General features: G+C 41.3%; 1 protein-coding gene across 1 annotated transcript; it reads right to left on the bottom strand.

The window, feature by feature from the left end:
* Positions 1 to 3,578: 3,578 nt before the first annotated feature.
* LOC123099357 (fe(2+) transport protein 1) lies at positions 3,579 to 5,870 on the bottom strand. The gene is made up of 2 exons (XM_044521527.1): positions 5,126 to 5,870; positions 3,579 to 4,309 (listed from the first exon to the last, which is right to left on the bottom strand). Exons 1-2 carry the CDS (start codon positions 5,789 to 5,791, stop codon positions 3,854 to 3,856), a joined length of 1,122 nt encoding a protein of 373 aa, XP_044377462.1. The 5' UTR covers positions 5,792 to 5,870; the 3' UTR covers positions 3,579 to 3,853.
* Between the last annotated feature and the right edge of the window lie 17,343 nt (positions 5,871 to 23,213).

The following is a 23,213-nucleotide window of genomic DNA, read 5'->3' as shown; positions in this document are numbered from 1 at the left end:
TGATTTTGTTATTAGATCCGAATGACTTTTGTGCCACATGATCAGCATCTAGCAATCAGATCGTCACGCGGTTTTCTCCCTCGCCGCATAGATCGTTAACTGCCTTTTTTTTTCACGAACAACACATCCCGTGATTTTCTCCCTGGCCGAATAGATCGATAATTGCACTTTTTTTGCTCCAAACGCTGCCTCCGTTTTCTTCTTCGTGCTAATCCTTGTTGTAAAGCATATTGCGCCAAGCAGGCATCGACCCAGGCCTGCTCAGTTTTGTACGATGCCATTAACCAACTCACCTAGTACCATTTCCGTGTCCTATAATTGAAAAATACGTATGTGACATTGTTCAAACCACATGGCAGCAAAAGAAAAGTTGTTTCTTTATTGTTTATTGGGCTTCTCTAGTACATCATTTCGTACTAGATTATAAGTTGTGGAATTAGGCATACATACAAAACACTTCAGTGCGAATAGCATGGTAACGTACGCATCGTGGACGTAATAATTTATGTACAAACGATATGGTAACTTTTTGTCATGGAGAAAAAATTATTGAAAACATCCCTGATAATTTCTATATAAATAATATGGTAATTTGCGCATAACGGAACTGATAACTATTTTGTACAAACACCACGGTAACATTTGATTCAAAGGGGAAAAAATGTTGAAAACATCTCCCGGTAATTTTTGTCTAATAGCATGGTAATATACATATCATAGACCTGATAACTTACGTACAAACACCGCGGTAACCTTGAACCCCCCGAGAGAGTTGTTGAAAATATACCCCAGTAACTTCCGTGTAATAGCATGGTAATATACGCACAACAGAGCTGATAACTCATGCACAAATACCGTGGTAACATTTTGACCTGGGAAGGAAGTTGTTAAAAAACATACCCTTGGCATCTTCTATGCAAATAGTATGGTAATATTCGCACGTGTATGTGATAACTTATGTACAATCATCCCTAATAACTTTTGTGTAAATAGCATGATAATTTGCACACCGCAGAGCTGATAACTCATGTACAAACATCATGATAATTTTTTCACCTTAGGAAAAGGTTGTCGAAAAACGTACTGCCGATAACTTTTGTGTAATTGCCATGGTAATATACACACAGCAGATCTGATAACTCATGTACAAACACCATGATAATTTTTCACCTTAGGAAAAATTTGTCAAAAAAGTACCTAACTTTTATGTAATTGCCATGGTAATATACACATAGCAGATCTGATAACTCACGTACAAACACCGCGGTAACTTTTTCACCCATGATTTTTGTTGTTGAAAAATATACCCCAATAATTTCTCTACAAATAGTATGATAATATACGCACATAGAGCTGATAACTCACGTACAAACACCACGATAACATTTTCAGCTGAGAAAAACATACCCTAATAACTCCTATATAAATAGCATGATAATATAAGCACAATAGAGCAGATAACTTACTTAGCCTAGGCGTGATAACTTTTGACCCGACAAATAATCGTTAAAATATACCAACATATGATCTAGTTTCGAAGGTCTCGTTACAACGATTTTTTATGTGAAAACGGCTTTTCAATCGGATCGACGGTTTGAGCTACAAAATATTTTTGAAATTTCAAAATAGGAGAAATTTAAGATTATATCAGTTTTTTTGTTCTCTAGTGCATTTGCATGTGGTGTGGGGAGAAGGATAAAGAGACCATTTTTAAGCCCCGGTAATTTCTGTGTAAACGGGATGGTAATTTATGTACAGGCGGTACGATAACTTACTTAGTCTAGGCCTGATAACTTTTGACACGAAAAAAGTCATCGGAACATATCAACATGGGATCTAGTTTCGAAGGTCTCATCACGAGAATATGTTACATGAAAACGATTTTTCAATCGGAGCGACGGTTTAGCATACAAATTTTTTTGAATTTTTCTATTGAGAAGAATCTTTGATGACATCATCATTTCTGTTTTCTTCCCATGCATGCATGTAAGAGGGAGTGGGAACTTCACGTGGGGTGGTGGGTTTAGCATGGTGATGGATTAGAGAGCGTTTAAGAGGGAATAAAGCAGGATTAGCGTTCACACTGATGGATTAGCGATTGTGGGAGGATTCGTTCGGATCTATTCCTAAAAGTAGAACATTTGGACGTTATCACAGTCCATTTTTAAAATATCACAATATCGAAATATGCTCGCATATTTTTAAAAATATGAATGAAAAAAAATGAAAAATGAAAAAAAAGACAAGAGAAAAAACACAGAGAAAAAAATGGTTCACGGAAATGTAACAGTGGGGAAGAAACCGGGAATGGGCAGGCTAAAGTAGCACAACACTCTCGCTCGCCAGGGGCGTGTCTGCCCGTTATTCCAATTGTTATGAGGGGAATAGGATTCGGGCGTTGCTATGTCTCGCTTTATGTGAGGCCGTAGCTTGACTCGCCTACAGGGAGCCGATAGTGAGCCGGGGCAGTAGCATGTAGGTTCATCATGCTGATGGCACACATGCACTTTTTACTATTTTGTTTATATTTGAAAATAAATAAATACATATATTACAAAAATTAATTCAGTTAATTCTTAAAGTGTTCATAGAACTTTTAGAAAATGTTGTACCATTCAAAAAGATGACGTTTAAAAAAATGTTCACCCATTTAAAAATAATTTACAAGATAGTATTTAGAAATTTCTACACAATGTAAAAAAAAATTGTAATGAAAAAATGTTACATTTAAAAAGCTTGCACGTGTTACAAAAATATGATTGTGATTTTCTATAAATATTTATACAATGTGAAATATGTCCACATTTAAAAAAAATTGTCTATCATTAAAAAATGTTTGAAGTGTATTTAAAAAATGTTGAACATTTATTAAAAAAATGTTAGCTAGCAAGTAGCCCAGCTAACATGACCAGAAAACCATGAAATTTTACACATCTACTATAGAAAGGTTGCTGGGCTACCCGCCATTTTGAGACTTCCCGTGCGCTATGCTCGTTGGGCCACTTGATTCTTTCCATGTAGCTTAGTTTTGGAACAATTACTCAAAAAAAAAATCTTAGGGGCTGTTTGGTTCTAGGCCTTGCATTGCCACACATTTTTGCCAAGCTTGCTTAAGATTAGTTTAGCAAAATGAGAGACACAATTTGACAAGCGTAAGGGAATCTTGCCACACTTTTTATGTGTATGCCATGTGGGGCTCTAGTGTGGCTTGCTTAAGGTGTGGCTTGAACCAAACACTCATCTAAGTTGATTAAATTTGCCTAACCTTAGGTGTGGTAACCTTTGGCAAAGTTGATCACAAACCAAACAACCCCTTAGTTTTGAAACAATTCCCGCATTGAGATCCGTGCATGCAAATCGACCGGCAGACAGCCCTACGAATAGTTCGCTTGATTCAACTACATCCAACGTGTTCACTCAGATTTTTAGTGATTTCGTAAAGATAATTATGTGAATCTCAGGAGTAGACGCTGGGTATCCTTTTTTTTCGAAAAAATATCAAACATTAAAAGACGCTTCCCTTTCAACAAAGAAAAAAAAGGAAAGGAACATAATTTGACACGACAACCCAGTTAACATGGCCAGAAAAGCATGACATTTTACACACACATAGTACAACAGTACTTGGTGTCTGGTGGACATCTACATAGGATTGCTAGAACGTACGTGAGATGCTACCTGAGAGTGATCGATGAAGCAAGCTTAATTACTACTCTAGAGACTAGAGAGCAATGCCACACACACACACACACACACACATTGCAACATACACGTATACACATCATAAAGCAAAGTTGGGGTGCACGATGGACACGCCTGGACGATCGAGTACGTGCGCTCCGCGCGCGCTAGCTCACGCCCATTTGGCCATGACGGACATGCCGCCGGCGCCGAGGAGGACGGCGGTGAGGCAGATGAGCTGGAGCCTGACGCTGCCCTGCAGCTTGGGCCCCATGAAGTCGGCGGCGAGGAGCTCGACGAGCGCCATGTAGTGCAGCAGCCCCGCGGAGGCGGCGTTGAGCAGGCCGACGACGATGAGCGCGGTGGGGCTGTTGTCCTTGTACACCTTGGTGAGCGCCAGGCCGAGCGCGATCCCGAAGGGCGTGGTGGTGGAGAAGAAGAAGACCAGCCCGGCCTTCATCCTGGTGCCGTACTCGGCCTGGAGGATGCAGCCGCCGAGGCCCATCCCCTCGAACATCTGGTGGAAGCACATGGCCGCCACCAGCGGCCGGATGGTGCACACGCTCTGCGACGCGCCCATGCCCAGCCCGATCACCACCGAGTGCACCACGATGCCCATCTCCAGAACCTGTACATATATGTAGGGAATTAATTAAGCGTATACTATGTTTTTTCGCCATATATGTAGCAACTTGTAATCACTTCATAAATTTTGTAACTTGTAGTTGTCTTAATATGCGCATGCGTCTCTTTCAAAAAAGATTCTCATGCTCAGAAGGTCACATTTCACAAACTTTACTTTGAAACTACAAGTCAGAAAGTCATAAGTCACAATTCGCAATAATTTTAGTGAAACCAGGACTAATTTAAGCTAGCTACATGCATGAAGCCTCGGTTAGTAGCCATTCGGGAAGTAGAAGGTCAGATTTGCGTGGTCATGCTTGGTAGGCTTGATTGTTTTTGGCAAACTAAAGTCAAACATGATGCATGTAGCTTAGTTGAGCTAATTAAACTTATCTTGATGTTCACATCTTAAACTACATTTAGGTAGCTTACTAGACAAATTAATGGAGGACGATTAGGCCGGCCGCTATGTTTGATTCAGTCCGTTGCCGATCTCTAGCCGCGACAACCAGGTACGGCACTGAGACGAATTAGTAATTCTTATTAAGTAGTGATGCAATCACAGAGATGCTCTGCTTATCTATCTTTCCATGAGACACAAAGTCAACGAGGCGCGTAGGTCTCGACATTTGGAGTCGATCGGCCGGCATCTATGGCGTAAAAACTAAAAAAAAAAAAAAGTACAGCACGGGCGTACGGAGCCCGTCCTTGAGAGATTTGATTGGCAGCCATGCATGGATCCATGGTTGAGTTGAAAAGCATCTGAACGACGACGTGCAAGCGGGAATTGGTTGTGCAAGTGCAACACAAGATTATATACCTGAACGACGACGCGGTTCCGGCGGAGCTGCATCTGGCCGGCCTCGGCGTCGTCGGGCTTGGCCAACGCCGTCCCGTGGCCGTGGCCGTGGCTGTGCCAGTGCGCTTCCGGCTCCGGGCTCTCGATGTTGGCGACGGCGGCGGCGCTGCTGGGAGCGGGAGCCCCGGCATCCTGGCCCTTCTTCTTGCGGTTGTAGAAGGTGAGCATGAGGGAGTCGACCATGAGCGTGAAGACGGCGGCGAGCATGGCGACGAAGGTGGTGAAGGGGAACTGCCGCCACGGCTTGTCGGGGAGGCAGGGCGAGTTGAGGTTGTCGAAGGAGTCCGGGAGCACGTGCATGTAGCCGGTGGAGAGGATGACCCCCGAGGCGAAGGCCTTGACGACGTAGAAGAGGTTGCGGTCGGGCTGGAGCGCCGGCACCGACTTGGCGAAGAGCGGGAGGCAGACGCCGATGACGCTGGCGACGAGGATGGTGGGGATGCCGATGAGCTTGAGGCGCAGCGCCTTGGGGACGTTGTGGCAGGCGTCGTCCGTGGCCAGGCTGGCGCAGACGTCGGCCGCCGGGTCGGTCGCCGGCGTCTGGGCATGGGCGAGGAGGGGAGAGCTGCAGCAGACCAGCAGGGCGAGCGAGAGCGAGACGAGCGCTAGGGCTTGCGACGACGGCATTGCTGGATCTCCTCTTGACTTTTGGTGTGGAGCTCGCTAGTTGTACTTGTTGTACGGCTAAGTGCTTTACTAGCACCGGTTGATTGATGATGGTGAGTAGTGTGGTTTGAGGATGTGTATAGATGGCGGGATTATATAGAGTTTGGAGTTGATGGAAGCTGGAGACCAGAGTGATCCTTGCAACTAGCGGGCGCGGTGTACCTGACTACCTGGGTTAATTACCTAAGAGCATCTACAGAGAGAATATCAGGTGATGCCATCACGTGTATACTCCCGTGATATCAATTTGAAAATGTTGTTTAAATGGCTTAAAATATTCCCAACAAAAATGTGAATGTTGACAACACATATGTGTACAGTACAGGCCCTAAAAAATTCAGACCGAAATACAAAGTACACATAGAGAAACAAAAAAGAAAAAAACTGGATGTGAATAGTGTAGCTTATGACACTATTCTTGTTTTTTTTTCTTTGTTGAAACTATTATGCTGAATTTATCTTTTTTTTTCTCTACATGTACTTTGAATTTGAATTTTGATCTGATTTTTTTAGAGATTGTAGACACATGTGTTGTGAACATCCACATTTTTTTTTCGAAATCTCCGAAACATCTAAATTTGATTTTTTTTTAAATTGGTATCATGGGAGCATACAAGTGGTGGTATTTCCTTATAGTCAGCCATCATCTACAACCACAACCCTCAATCCGACCTCATATGTCCACAGACGTATCCGGGCGCATCCACAAATAGGAGCAGGCCACCCCTCATTTCATCAACGTTGCAAGCACAATCCTCAAATGTAAACCCCTATTTCCATACTACACCATGCATGTTATGTGGGATTCATCTACGTACTAGATCAAACGAGCTACATTTGAAAGCAACTACTCTACTTCTACTCGTTGTTGGAGATGTAGATGACTGCCGTGCTGGATGGACTGGCCTCATGATCATTGGCGGCGGGCCGCATCTCTGGCTTCTCTTCCTTGTCACATCCTAGAGGTATGCGAACAGCTGCTCCCACCTTACGTCCGTGAGGTAGATACGGTGTCGGTTGGCCGCCATCTCCCGCTTGGACCGAATCGAGTCGAGGATGGCGGCTTGCTCTGCCTCGAAAAGTGCGGTCGCCTTCGCGCATGGGAGTTTTTGAAATCCACCTCCGCCATGCCAAAGCCGTCAGGGACCTCCATGCCTGGCACCTCGTCCGCGTCTCCTCCATGGCGGCATCCTCCTCCTGGCGCTTGACTTCTCCTCATCTGGCAGCTTCTCCTTTGGCACCTCCTCTTTTGGCACCCACTCCTCCTCCTCCATCACCGCAAGCTCGCCGGCACGGTGTACCTCCTCCGAGGCGGGCATCTTGGCTTGGATCTCGCTCAGTGCTCGGGCGTGATGACGAGTCCAATTTATGTGAGGATTTTGATACTTATTTTGTGCCTACATGATAGACTTTGTGAAGTTTTATGCTCACGCACCTCTTTTTATCGGTATTCCATGTAACGCCATTTGGAGCAAATAATATTTTATGGAAGGAATCTCATAAAATAGTAGTGAAATCACGTATTTAATGTGATAATCATCTACCATTAAAGAATGGACAATAGCAGCCAAAGGAGTCGTCATTGCGGAGCCTCCGGAGCAGAAGACGGCGCTCCATACGGGTGCGCCCGCTCGTATGGGCAGTCGTATGATGCGCCAGTGCCGCAGCCTCGTGTACTACTTCCACCCTGTGAAATCGGGTCAGGGATCAGACGCGCAGAGACACCAGAAACTCGTCCAGAAGGTAGAACCCTAGCCTCAGGAGATCATCCGGGGGAGGAATTGGCAAGGAGGAGATTGCCATCTTCACCACCGAGCACAAGGGGGCTACAACATCATCACCACTGTCATCATCATCCACATCCATCTCGTTGTAACATCAGGAACCCTAGTGGATTACCTTGTGTGTTACGTGTGTGTGTGATCCATTCATGTTTTCCATCACATGTCTCCATGTGTGAGTAGACCTCTAGTTCTCGGGGGTATGGATGAACCTTGGTATGTATAGAAGCTGAAACGTTATAGTGGATATGAGATCCTCTATTGAAAGCTTAGTTTAATAAACTTCGTGAATGTTGTGAAGGGGCCCCACTCAGCATTATCGTCAAAAGGCCAAGTGTATCACTGTCGTTGTAAAGATTGAGATGTGAAGGTAATTCGAGGTGACAGTAAAAACCTTTGAAATCGATAGGGGATTTATAAAGAACCCTTAGAGAGGCCGCGTCCACGGGGTAACCCTTAATTACCTTGGTCATAACCTATTGGGGGAGACTATGGTGGTGGCGTGTGTGGCACGAAGTCTACCTAGAGTAGAATGTGTAATGTACCCGGCTCCGCTCAGCATAATCGTCAAGAGTAGTTCAAGTATCCAGACTATATTATGCAGATGCATAAGTTGCGCTAGAAACATACCAATAGGGATTCCGGACACACTGAGAACGCCTTACCCCTATGTCATTTCCACTTGTTACTCGTGCTACTATTTTCTATTTACTTATATGTTATTTACTTTCAGTTTGCTCTACACCAAAAACCACTATTTACTTTCGGCCTCACTTTGTTTATAGTCTACAATCACTTGCAGGCACAAATCCACAATTCACAACAAAAAGCAACGCTAAATTCCCGTGCTCCCTGTGGGATCGATACTCTTACTTTGAAAAGGCTACAACTAAACCATGTGCACTTGCAGGATAACACGTCAACATGTTATAATATATAATCTTCTACCGGACCATGGTAGACGATGATCTTGGATTGAACGGAAGAGGGAGAGGAGGGAAATGGCAGCAGGGCTAGGGTTGCCTCGCGGTCTGACTTAAATAGCCGGATTTGGTCCCTCGGGCAGCATGCCGGAGCGGCACCATGAATGTGTCCTCACCGAACCGCAGGAGGTGCCCGTCAGATTATCAGTTTTGACAGAGGCCCCATCCGTCAATTTGACACGGCGGCCGCGTCCGAGCGCCCCTATATCTGCCCCACATATGGGTTGGGTTCGGGGGTGTCGAACAGCCCGGACTTATAGAGTCGGTATGAAGGTCCAGTTGGGTGGCAAATTCGTGACCAGGTAGTGATCGGGCCATCCACCCGACACATAGAAAGGGTTTGACGAGTCTTGTCATAGGCTCTCTAACAAGGGGAGTGGCGTTACGGTGGCCGAGCCCCCGGTAGCTCGTTATCACCTTCGTGTTTATGGGCTTTGGGATTCATTCCTGTCAGGCCTTTTGTAAAGTATATAGGTCAATATACATATGCGTGAATAGTTCCACTGTATGGAAGTTGCATATTGGCTGTCCCACTGATCTGACCACACAAAATCAATGCGCTGTGAATTTAACACGCAACTGCCGCAGGCGCAAAAATGTATCAATTTTTAATTCAGCCAGTACATCATTGCCTCTTCCAGCCATGTCTTATCCTGGGCAATGTTATGTATATCTATACCATCGGCGCGTTTCCAAAACTAATCAGCAAATTCGAGCAATTAACTACGTATATCTTTTAACAAACAATTGCCTAACTGATGCAATGCCAAGAGGGATATTGACTTATTTTTGGATAATGTTATGTATCTGTACCATCTGCATGGAGCAATTTTTTTTCCTAGGCAATGCCAAGTGCATGCAGTGGCCGAGCTCCATGTTTCAAAAAAAAAATCAGCGAAAAATACTATATTTACACCTAAAATATATATGCAAAAGGTATAGACAGACATATATAGGGCAAATACAATTTTTTTATGTTGCTTTTGACCATTGACAAGATTAATATGGCATGCATGATGTAAAAATACCATTAGGAACTCCTTTCAAATACGAATTTGGTATTGTACATCGTGTCACATGCATTAGGCTGTATATATTTGGATGGAGGGAGTGCAATATTACATGAAAACACATGTTCATATGTGATGTATACAAAAAATATATAAAAAGTTTAAAATGAGCTCTTTTTTGTTGAATTTGGGCCAAAATTGGTATTTTTTGTGTCGCATGCAAATAATCAAATTAGTAGTTGAAACTGTATACATATTTGAAGAACATGCATCTGTATTTGTAGAACAAAATGTCATTTTCTGAAACTTTTATAACTATTTTGATATCTTTTAGATGGCCCAAGGAGCCCGTCCTTTGTAACGGTGCACCGTACCATCGTCGTGTTTCTTTAATTTTTCAAAACCAAGCATCGAACTAATATGCAACCAACTTGTTTTTTTAACAAACAATTACTTAACTGATGCAATGCTAAGAGGTATATTGCATGGGGTGCCTCCTCTTTTTTGGGGCAATGCTATGTATCTGTACAATCGGATCGTTTCATTGATTTTCCAAATCTAAACATCAAATTGGTATGTGATTAACTACATTTTTTAACAAACTATGACCTAACTTATGCAATGCCAGGAGGGATATTGCATCGGGCGCCTCCTTTTCTTTTCTTTTTAAAAAAGGCCGTACCACTTTCGGTTGCTGATAAGTGATAACACACTATCAGCACGGTGTTTTTCCCTCTCTGACAAACTCGCCGTAACCCAATGCCTCTCGTGTATCCATGTCCAGTCTTTTTTGTCCGCACGCGTATCCATGTCCAGTCATCCCTCTAGAATAGATAGTCACAAAGATTAAAACAAATAAACACACATCTCCTGTGCAGCAGCGCCGAAAAACATGATGCCACACCAGTCACGTTCGCCCAGCTTTGAAACACGAATCCTGCTTCGCCCAGGCTTCATACATGTACCTCCTCACATGGGTCATCCTCTAAATACGGTGATATACGGCCTGTTAGGCGGGGCAGCAAATGGCAATACATCTCATGCACACATCCCCATGCTTGTTTGGCAACACTTTTTCGCTCTAACAAGCCGCATTTGTTTTTGTTAGCTACAAAGGGCTTGGCAAGGTTGTTAAAAAACCAGTGCGACTCATCTTCTTCAAGGCGCACTCGGTGAGTGCGCATCGGATGTACATGCTAGATACCTATTACAACATCTCAGTACAACGAGTAAATTTTGACAAGGCATCCATATTTTTATTCTTATATAACATATAATTCTTGTGCATATATACCAAGCCCCCCTTGTTCTCCAGGGCTGCAGAAATAGGCCCCATTTTCTATTCACGGAAAACAGTAGGAATTGCTTCCTACCATGGAGAAAGGCCTGTAGTCTTAGGGCCTCTTTGATTGCAGGATTCTAAAAACGCCGGAATAGAAAAAACATAGGATTAAAATGTCATAGTCCTCTCAATCCTACATGATTTTGAGTTGTTTGATTGCATTATAGAAAAAACAAAGGTTTTTTCAAGAGGTTTGAGTGGATGCTAGAATTTTTTTGAAAGTAGTACAAACGAATCCTTAGAAAAATTTCTATAGGATTCAATCCTACGAATCAAACAATCAACATAGGAAAAAAATCTAAACAATCAACATAGAAATTCTAATTCTTCAAAATTCCTTTGAAAATCGTTTGAATCAAAGGTACCCTTACTTGTTAGCACCACGAGTTGGTGTGCTAAACGGCACAAGTTTTTGTGCTTCGTCACCTCCTATTTAATTTTAGAATGGCTTCTTCTATGCTCAACTCATTTTATTTTATTTGCTTCCTACTGTGTATTTTTATAAATTTTCGCTAAAGGAAACAAGCCCATTTAACAAACCTATATGTTCTCTTGGTTTTCACTTTTTCTTGTAAAATATCTGGACTAGTGAAAGTATAACCATTTGCGCTCTCCTATGAGAACTTGAAGAAGGGAAGCAGGAACATGGCAGCGTTAGAGAATCGAGTTAGCCACCCTCTTGTGAAAATTCTAGTACCTTATATAACTACTAAAATTTTGTCCTTTCCATCTCCAATGGTTCTTCGATCACTATTCCGCAAATTTCAAGGCAATGAATGGAAAGATGGCAACATCGCAACCAAACAGTTAAGTACATCTGTTGCTTCTTCTCCTTAGCCTTGCCAAAGTGGTAAATTTCGTTGTTAATATACAGACCATTTAACTCCACTTGTAAGCATTTTTGCTGTTGTTGTTGTAAAGGAGACATGGCAGTCAATTTCATTAATGGAACCATGCGTTTAGCAACCTGTTGAGTCTGAAAGGAAAGCATAGCGCCTCTTAACGAGGTGTCGATAATGGACTCGTGTGGACAGTGGGCTCATTCTAACCTATTAAGGTCTCTGGGCAACTCGGCCTCCCAGCGATCCCCCGGAGTGGAGCTTCGTTAGCCGTCCGATTCAGCTCGTTTTGGTCAACTCTCGTGTCTATCGTCAGATCCTTGTATCATGTTTTCACCTTGCGGTTATTTTTGTTGCTCCATGATTGGTGGGCTCATTGTCCATCGCTATTGGCTAGATGAGCCATTTTCTCGGTGCAAACTAGCCTCTCCTCATGCGCCTCTTAGTCAATAAACACTAAACAGACCCAGAACACAAACACAAGAATAAAAAATTCAGAATCCGCGTGAGCTCGGGAGCAACAACAGTGGCATTTTGCACACATAGAACTATGATCAGTCTCCTTTGGCCCGTTACCATTTTATTGCGAGAATTGGCTCGTTGCCATCATCTGGCAAACGGAGCATATCTCCTTTTTTTCCGTCGCATGCCAGCAGCCGATAATGGTTTTATTCTTGTACAAGCTTTACAATGCTCGCTACCTACCTCCAAGCGTCGAACTTGAAAGCAACTTTTGAAGTACACCCTGAGTACAACTGAAGTACACTGCTAGTAGAGTAGTACATCCCACAAGATTAGACCCGCCCAAACCATGCTGCTTCCGCATGACGTGGGTAACTAACTGCCCTTGATGGCTCGATCGAATCTTAGCAGCTGACTTTGTGCTAGTATCGATTGATTGATTTACTATATTTTTTTCAGTGGTCTCTAGGGCCTTTGCGGCAAGCCGTGCATCAAATCAACATCATGCACATCTCCATGCTATAAAAATGAGAAAAATGAAGCATCTCCGTATAGTTTGGGACGGATGCGGGTACGACGATATGCTCAAGGAATTTGTGAGACGATTAAGCTAATCTAGGCTCGATGGGTGCACAGCACCGTGCGGTTGAGCTGTTCGTGTCGGCCGGCTGCGGCTTCCATTATAATTATACTTCTACTAGGTTATATAATGCTAGTACTACTCCTACTAACCCTGTTTTGACTTCGCGCTATATATGTTACTGCTAGGATAGTGTCAGTTCTGTCTTAGCTCAAAATGACGTCGTGATTGCGCTATGCAAAGGACAAGTAGTTCTGTCTTGTTAGTTCTGCAGTCACTTTAGACCCTCGATCTCTAACAAAATTTGGACGAATGGATGACAGGCAGCGGATACATAGATAAGCTATTTGGACTTGTGTATATGTTTGAACTGTTGGTGATAGCGCTACAGTAAGCTTCTGTGACTTGTGGCAAAATCATAAACAACCCTGTTTTGTGAGAAAATAATGGAGCAGACTTTTTATTTTGTCGGATAGATGGATGTTGATAGATAGATGCTTCTGTTTCGTGCGCTTATATGCCACCGCGGTTGGTCAACTATGTGTCGTTGCTCGTCTAGTCAGAGACGCCACGGGCACATACGCCTAACCAGAAAATTAATATGTGGCATGATTGCATATGGTCATTATATTTTGGACCTCTTTTATGGCGAACGTTCGCCAGGAAAGTTGGCATTTGCGGATGTTTTCATGGCGTTTTTAAGTTGTGTGTGGGTGACGGTTTCTTCAGAACGACATGACATTTTCTGGGTTGAAGACCCAAAACTGCCATCTTCCGAGAAAAAATGGCATGCCGCTCTGAAGAAACTGTCAACCCACACATAACTAAAAACACCTTCAAAATCGTTCGAAATGCCACCTATTCCCAGCGAACATTCGCCAAGGAACATTACAGCATATTTTTATTATAACCATAGACCGTTATTCAATTGTGTGTCTATGCATTGCTCCTTAGTCCCTAGAGTAGTAATTAAGCTTTTGCTTGATCTAGCATCTCACGTACATTGTAGCAATCCTATTGTTGATGCCCACCAGACACGAAGTACTTGTAGTATACTATATGTGTAAAATCTCATGGTTTTCTGGTCCTGTTAACTTGGCTTTCGGGTGAAATTCTATTCCTTTTCTTTGTCCCTTTATTCAACACAATTCATAAAAATCTGATGCCAAAGTTTTGACAATTCAGAGCGAATGGCTGTTTGCCATTCGATTTGCATGCACAAATCTCAACGCAGGACTTGTTCCAAGTTAGTGTGAAATTTGCTCCACCACATAGGGACGAAGCCATAAAAAAAGATCATCGGTGTCAACACGAACAAGTAACATTAACGTATTCCTTCAAAACAAATTAGCAAAAATATATGGCTAAAAAGTGTATAATTCGTATTAACTAACATGTATAAAATAATATATGGACCTTCACAATGATCAGTATCATTCGTTGTGGGTGGTGGTGATTTTCTTTTCAAATTCAAAAAACGCTCCATTATATGCTTACTATCTGAAATTCCAAATTAACAAATCTACTATTCCTAAATAGTTGATCCCCACTAACTCTAATTCTGTTAACGTGCAGCCTTTCAACTCATCAAGTGTGCTATGTTAGCATCCACTAACACTATTTTGCCATGATGTTAGAGATATATTTGGGTTATATGTATTTGGTAGTATAGGATTTGTAATCCGTCTTCTACCTTATCTCCAAGAGAGACTTCTTGCCCTCCAAGTCTTGTACTCAATATATACTCGCCCTCGAGGCTCAGTAATACATCCATCATATTCCACTAAATCCCTCTCTATCACTTCTAACATGGTATCATCCTAAACGGTCCAAACCCTAGCCGCCGCTCACCGCTTCCGCCCCGCGCGCCGCCCCGCACGGAGGAACAGGATCATTACATCTTTGCATATATTGTAGCTAAAATATCTTTCTTCCATTGTAAATATAAGATTTTCTATTGACTTCCCGCCACAACGCGTGGGGAATTCATCTAGTAACAACAAAAGTTTAGTACTAAAAAGGAGAAATTACAATACAAAGAGACTACACAACCTTCTTGCTAGCTTACTTAACATTGTGATGCAGGTGTGACTGTTGCGAAAATCAAAATCAGTCGCGTGCAGCTCCCAACTGTTGCATATTTGCAACACCCGTGTGACTGCCGCGAGAATGAAAATCGGTTGCGCGGAGCTCCAATTATCCCACGGAAGTTTACCGCCGCCCTTTGCCAAAGCCAACAATGCACCCACAAAGCCGCGCGCGTTCACCACTGCCGGCATCAGGAATATCCCGCCGCGGAATCGATCGGCCACCAATGTGAAGGAAATATGCCCTAAAGGCAATAATAAAGTTGTTATTTATATTTCCTTATATCAAGATAAATATCTATTATTCATGCTAGAATTGTATTAACCGGAAACTTAGTACATGTGTGAATACATAGACAAAACAGAGTGTCCCTGGTATGCCTCTACTTGACTAGCTCATTCATCAAAGATGGTTAAGTTTCCTCACCATGGACATGTGTTGTCATTTAATGAACGGGATCACATCATTAGAAGAATGATGTGATGGACAAGACCCATCCGTTAGCTTAGCATAATGATCGTCTAGTTTTATTGCTATTGCTTTCTTCATGACTTATACATGTTCCTCTGACTATGAGATTATGCAACTCCCGAATACCGGAGGAACACCATGTGTGCTATCAAACGTCACAACGTAACTGGGTGATTATAAAGATGCTCTACAGGTGTCTCCGAAGGTGTTTGTTGAGCTGGCATAGATCAGGAATAGGATTTGTCACTCCGTGTATCAGAGAGGTATCTCTGAGCCCTCTCGGTAAAGCACATCACTATAAGCCTTGCAAGCAATGTGACTAATGAGTTAGTTGCGGGATGATGCATCACGGAACGAGTAAAGAGACTTGCCGGTAACGAGATTGAACTAGGTATGAGGATACCAACGATTGAATCTCGGGCAAGTAACATACCGATGACAAAAGGAACAACGTATGTTGTTATGCGGTTTGACCGATAAAGATCTTCGTAGAATATGTAGGAGCCAATATGAGCATCCAGGTTTCGCTATGGGTTATTGACCGGAGATGTGTCTCGGTCATGTCTACATAGTTCTCGAACCCGTAGGGTCCGCACGCTTAACGTTCGATGACGATTTGTATTATGAGTTATGTGATTTGATGACCGAAGTTTGTTCGGAGTCCCGGATGAGATCACGGACATGACGAGCAGTCTCGAAATAGTCAAGAGGTAAAGATTCATATATTGGAAGGTTACATTCGGACACCGGAATGGTTTCGGGAAGTTTCGGATAAGTTTCAGAGTACCGGGAGGTTACCGAAACACCCCGGGGAGGTAATGGGCCAACATGGGCCTTAGTGGAGAAGAGAGGGCTGGCCATAGGAGGTGACACGCGCCCCCCTTGCCAATCCGAATTGGCCAAGGGGTGGGGGCGGCGCCCCCCCTCCCTTTTCCCTCTCCTACTCCTTCTCTCTTTCCCCCTTTGCTACTCCGGAAAAGGAAAAAGGAAGGGGAATCCTACTAGGACTAGGGAGTCCTAGTAGGACTCCCCACACTTGGCGCGCCCCTAGGGGGCCGGCCTCCTCCTCCCCTCCTTTATATACGGGGGAGGGGCAGACACAACAAGTCTTCTCTTAGCCGTGTGCGGTGCCCCCCTCCACAGTTTACCACCTCGGTCATATCGTCGTAGTGCTTAGGCGAAGCCCTGCACCGGTAACTTCATCATCACTGTCGCCACGCCGTCGTGCTGAAGGAACTCTCCCTCGTCCTCGACTGGATCAAGAGCTCGAGGGACGTCATCGTGCTGAACGTGCAGAACTCGGAGGTGCCGTACGTTCGGTACTTGGATCGGTTGGATCGTGAAGACGTTCGACTACATCAACCGCGTTACTTAACGCTTTCGCTTTCGGTCTACGAGGGTACGTGGACACACTCTCCCGTCTCGTTGCTATGCATCACCTAGATAGATCTTGCGTGGTCGTAGGAATTTTTTTGAAATACTACGTTCCCCAACACACTGTTGCCCGAAACAAGAAGAAGAAGGTTGCTCCCCTGCCTACGACCCCTTCCACGGTCGCCACCACAACTTGTGAACAGCGTAGGCCGTCCCCCCTTGCCTACCCGCTACCGCAGCTCATGAACGTATTGCAGCCGTCCTCAACGGCTGCCACAACAATCGGCATCCCCAACATGTTCGACAAAATGATTGAAAGGTAAAAAAAATCATGACTTCTCATATTCTTTAGGAAACGTCTCCGATTTTTCTCATTAGTTGTCATGATATTGTGCATATATGTATGGAATGATGGTAACAATGGCAATAGCAAGTCATGAAGAGGAAACAAGCAATTAAGGCAATGAGATATTTGAGAGGGCTATGTATTCATATATGCACATTTTTAAGTTTATCATGCACAATGCTTGCGGTTTGAATTTGAATTTGATTAGTGAATTGGAACTGGAATTTCATATGTTGTTTGGTTATGCATGTTGTGATTTCGTAAGTTTTATCATATCATTATTGGTTTCAATATTTAGCAAATCCGGAGAAGAAAACAGCGACCAAGGATGCGAGACAAAATTTTACAGTACTTGTTAAAGCAATAGCAGTTGTGGTGATGTAAAATCTTCTGTCCTACCCTATAATTTTTTTACATCACCTGTTTGAGGTACTCTTAGGACAATTTTTTTTGGACAATACTCTTAGGACAATTGGTTGTCGCAGTTTTGCTAGCCCTCCTGGAAAGAAAACAATGTGGGCTGCATAGCATGCCCAACCAACTTCTCAAATTTCATGTATTTTTTCCTTTCTTGTAACTTTCTTTGTTTTCTTGGTTTTTACATGTTTTTTTCTTCTGTTTTTTGCCAACATAGGTCTAAAGTTTTTCATACGTAGTATAATTTTTTGTATACATCGAGAAAAAAAAATTCAAACAAAGGAGACATTTTTTTCAAACATATTTTTTGATGCCTACATTTTTCATACATATTGCATATTTTTATATATATTTAAAACATTTTTTATATATGTTCACCATTTTAAATAAATAATTAACATTTTTCTAAGATACAGGTTTTTGAACATTTTTTAATATGTGTTAAACACTTTTCAAATACAAGTTCAAACATTTTTTTCAATGATACAAAACTTTAGTTTAAACTATCGGTCATGTTTATTTTGTATAACTTTTTTAGAAAATCACAAGCATGGTTTAAAATGCGTGAACATTTTTCAGTGTAATATACATTTTCTGAAATACACTAGAAAATACATTGTATAGCAACTTTTCAATAATATCATGTATTTCTTGAAATGGGTAAAAAAATAAACTTCATCTTTTTTTAGTGGTACAAACATTTTCTAAAAGTTGAGCGAATATGTTTTTCTACCCTAAATGAACATTATTTAAATGTGTGAATAGCACTTTAAAGAATAACAAAATTATTATTTTTAATCTATGTATTTACTTCTTTAAAATATAAAAAAGCAAGAAAAAATCAGAATTGTGACATCAGTGTGATGAACACACGTGGCTACTGGGCCGGCGCACTACCGGCTCCATGTAGGCTAGTCGAGCTATAGTTTCACATGAAGCGAGCCATACCAGCGCCCTAATCCTATTACCTGCATTGATTTATTTTAATATTAAAAATTTACGAATCTCAATAATATGATTCCACTTTATAACATTTGAAAACATTAATATTTTATTAAACACGATATTTTTTTTAGAAAAGGGAAATATTTATTGAACATCTGAAAAAGAACTTGTAAAGAGAAATTTTTTTTGCATATGCGAACAATTTTTGAAACCTTGACCAAAATTAGGAAAAATCTGAACATTTTTTTTCATATTTCTGATTCTGTTTAAATCAAGGACATTTTTTGAATTTGTGGACAAAATTTGTAAAACCAGAAACATCTTCTTAGCTTCTGAGAAAATTTTGAAACCCAAACCAATTTTAAAAAACAACATTTCCACAAATTTGCAAACTTTTTTTGGAAAATCGCGTACATTTTTTGAGTTTGTGAACAAAAGTGGAAAAACAGGAATATTTATTGAACTTATGATCAAACTTTCGAAACCGCCAAAATAAATTTGGGAATGAGAAACATTTTTTCAAATATCTGAATAATTTTATAAAATTAATAACATTTTTAGATTTCTGAACAAACATTTCAGAAATGAACACATTTTGAATTTCTGCACAATTTCGGGAAAGTGCGAACATTTTTTGAATTTTGGGAACATAATTTTGTAAAGCGAGAACATTTTTTCAAGTTTTGAACAATTTGTGAGAAACACTAACGTTTTTTGAGGAAAAAACTTGAAACAAGAAAAAACGAAAGAAAGTAGTAAACACAAAAAATAAAAGAAAGAAACAGGACAAGCAAGAAAGAAACAGAAAGATTAAAAAAATGAAACAAAAACAGTTCAGGAACCTCCTAGAAGGTTCCCCAAAACCGGTGGGGAACCATTCATAAAACCGGAATCGCTGCAAAATTTAACGGGCAGATCCATCCCGAACGCTCGTGGATCTGTCCTGTCCGTCACTCCGGCAACTTGCCCTAACGAGCGGCAGATAGAAATACACGGCTACTTTCTCTGAACCTATTTTTTCTCTGTGTATTTTTCTCCTTTTCATTATTTTTCATTGGTGAGCAATTTTAAGAATATGGAAACAGATTTCAATATTGTGAATATTCTTAAAATTTGGCAAGTGTTTTGAATACCACAACATTTTCCAAATGCATGAACAATTGTAAATTTTGGGAACAATTTTCAAATCTGAGGACATTTATGAAAATATGGGAATATTGTTCAAATTTGTGAATTTTTGAAAAATGTTGTAATATTTTCAATTTCACGGACTTTTGTAGGTCTGATAAAAATTATCATTTTTTTGATATTTGTTAAATTTAATAATTTTCGAAATTTAGATTTAATGATTTACAGGATCAAAATTTCCCTGAAAACAATATGTAGATATTGTTTAAATTACGATTTTTTTGTGATTGGGAACATTTAAAATTTGGTGCACATTTTGCAAATTTTCATGAACATTGTTTGAAGTTTTTTTTAGGAAAATACATTGTTTGAAGCTAACAAAGCAAAACAAAAACAGGAGCGCTCCGTCCCCCACATGCGCCGGCTCAAGGCGCATGGGGGTTGGGGGTTTGTTATGCCTTTCGTTTGCCTCAAAAAATTGTTATGCCTCTCGTCGCCCTAGGAGGTCTCGTGATTTTAGACTCGGCTCAATTTATTTTTCCCTTCTTTAATCTATTTCTTTCGTTATATTTTTTCCTTTCCGTTTATTTGTATAATTTATATTTTTTAATTTTTTTACTTTTGATTTTTCTGTTTTTATATTTTTACTTGGTTGATTATGTTTAAGTTTTTCACCTCTTTTTTATGTGTCCATTTTTTTCAAGCTATATGTATACATTTGTAGACATACATGGACACCTATTTTCACACTTCTTTTTCTTTTTGAAAAAATACGTGAATATTTTTAGTATATAATTATTGTATAAGCTGGTATTTTTAAATATAAGATGACGACATGCTAAAGGAAAAGATGCAGATGGAGCTCCTCATTCGCGAGTAGCTGAGGATGTTGAGCTCTAGAGAGCGGGTGTGCCGTTAGAGGCTCAGTCTACCACTTGCCGACGATGACATCCTCGACGAGCTCGACGACAAGGATGACGATGAGGACTAGAAGGCCTCGGCATGCGGTAGCAAGCAATGTTGAATAGCGACATTGCATATGTTTAGTATTATGTAAATGTTTCTTAATGAAATTTTAAATCAGAAATTATATGTAAATGCGATGATTTTGGTACCTATTATCATTGAATTGAATGTATTTATGTTCTTATTCAACTTTAGTAACAAATTAATCGAGTTAGTCGTTGTTTGATTGCCTAAAATTTTGAATTTGTGTTTGCGCTTCGATTCCACAGCCTCAAAAAAAATTATGGAATGCGCTTTATACGCGTTATAACGGCCGCGAATACGACAGACTCTGCTAAAGTTGCTCTAAAGAATTGAAAGGGGTAAAAGTTTTGTTGAAAAAAAAATTGTGGAGCCCTTTGTTTTTTAGGAATGGATTTATGTTCTTATGTAGTATAGGAACCAATCCTTCACATTTGAAAGGAAAAAACATTAGGCTAGACTACATGATAAGATTTCTATCATGTGAATAACATCGCTTTCCCTATAAAACAATGGCATGCATGCCATCTCTATGGGTTTTCTATTCCCTTGACATTTCATCTTATGAATCAAAAAAGGCCCCGGTTGTGAGATTGTAGGATCAACTCATCAAAATCATATTTGATGAATATTTTTAAACCCTTTAGAACATCCATACAAGGTATATATGTACAAGTCCAAAAATATTGAGCTCAAAATTGATCTGCGGTTAATGAAACAAAAAATATAAAGTTTTCAGGGCGACAAGGACTCTTATTTATTATCAAAGTTTACCAGAAATACAAAGTACCCCAAACATAATAAAAATTATATTGAGGTCTTCGAACCACCAAACGGCCATTGTGTCCGCTCTCATAAGCCGGCCTAACCTTGTCGATGATAATTGAAAAGTCTTCTTCCACGTGCGTCAGGACGAGTGCATCCAAGTATCAACTTTGGGTGAATAGTACTGGACACCCTTCCCAACATAATTTTTGTCCTTTCGGCTTTCGAAGGCAGAGGTCGAATTTAGAGCTACAATTTTTGGGGGCCTTCTTTACAACATAATATATATTTTATTTCTCATATTTATACGACCTAAAAGAGGTTGGTTTCCACTGCCAACCGGTAACAACGAGCATGATCCAATTCAAGATAAAAATGGTCTTGTGTTGTCATTTGTTTTGAATATTTTCAAGGATGCATTATGTTTTCAGAACACGATCTCACAGATTCTTAGTGCTCCCTACTATTTACTACTCCCTCCGTCCAATGATGCACTGCGATCCAGGTCCAGGTCCAGGCCAGGGGGCGTGCACCGGCGCCGGGACCGCCGACCGTGTCACAGCTCGGCATGCGCGTCGTCTGAACCGTCGGCGCCGTCCGGCTTTGGTCTAGGGTGGGCGCTCCGGCCTTGCTTGCGGTTCCACGGCTAGCAGAAAATATATGCGCCTCCATTCCCGTGTGAGTGAGAGATCAGTTTGAGATTCTGCAAACCAAGTGCCATGTCCATCCGACCGACGCATCATTCGTTGGAGCTAACCAACACGTAGTATAGTATAGTAGTACGACGTCTTGTTCAATCCTGCACATGCGTCTCCGTATTTAAGCCAACCTCTTGCTTACAGTGCGCGAGAAGAAAGAAAAGCGAGATTACAAATGCTTACGGCAAAGATTTAACGAGCATTGACTCCTTCATCAGTATCCAACTCTTTTGCTTTATACTGCAAGTGGGACTGGATTCCATCATTATTTTGCTCATGCATTTATCCTACAGATTTTTTTAAAGGATTTGTTTGTACTACTTTTTATAGGATTCCTAGCATCCATTCAAATCTATTTTTTTTATAATGCAATCAAACAACCCAAAATCATGTAGAATTGAGATGGGCATGGTATTTCAATCATATGTTTTTTCTGTTCCGATGTTTTTAGAATCCTGCGAATTAAAAAGGCCCTAAGAACATCTACAGCCGGACTCCTCAAACCCGTTGTACGTCATCTTATTGTACTTGATCTTATATGCTGCAAGTGGGACTAGATCCCATCGTTATTTCGTTCATGTATTTCGAACCAACACAGATTATTCGGAGAGTTTTGTCCAAGCCCTAAAATATCATAACCAAACTTCAATACACATTGAGAAAAAAAAATCTTGATGTCAGCTTTTGTCTCTCTTGACACTATTCATGCTGGATTTGTCTATTTTGTTTCTCAATGAGTATTTCGAGTTTGGATGTGAATGTTTCGGACGACATCGACACATGTCCTTGAAACATTCACATTTTCTTCAAAAATATTTTGAAACATTTGAAATTGACTTTTTAGACGCGTGATCACATGATATTATGTCGCCTGGTCTCAGCCCGAGTAACATTGCCCTGACTTAACAACTACGACCTTGTCCTCCCTTTTCCATGTTCACCGCCACTCAAACCTAAGTCGCCTCTTACCTCCTCATCCTACCTCTCCCTCGTTGTTGCGAGAGGCTAGTGACTGCGTGAGCGCCAACATTTGTCGAAGTTGGTGGCGGCAAGGAGTTTCACTACGGAAGCCTTCAACAACGAGATGCCATCTATGAGAAACGACTTCAGGCGAAAGGTTCGCTGGGCAACAATGGCAGTGGCGTTTTCTGCTGGGTCGGCGATATC

The sequence above is a fragment of the Triticum aestivum genome, chromosome 4D, assembly GCF_018294505.1.
Source record: "Triticum aestivum cultivar Chinese Spring chromosome 4D, IWGSC CS RefSeq v2.1, whole genome shotgun sequence".
Taxonomy (NCBI): domain Eukaryota; kingdom Viridiplantae; phylum Streptophyta; class Magnoliopsida; order Poales; family Poaceae; genus Triticum; species Triticum aestivum.
The sequence above is the reverse complement of the archived record's forward strand: the minus strand, read 5'-3'. Positions and strand labels throughout refer to the sequence as shown.

Bases quoted from the DNA above. Each gene is read 5' to 3' on its own strand.
- LOC123099357 (XM_044521527.1), bottom strand. From the start codon at position 5,791: ATGCCGTCGTCGCAAGCCCTAGCGCTCGTCTCGCTCTCGCTCGCCCTG. The intron at 4,310-5,125 runs GTATATAATCTT...ATATATGTACAG, and splicing joins GGAACCGCGTCGTCGTTCAG to GTTCTGGAGATGGGCATCGT.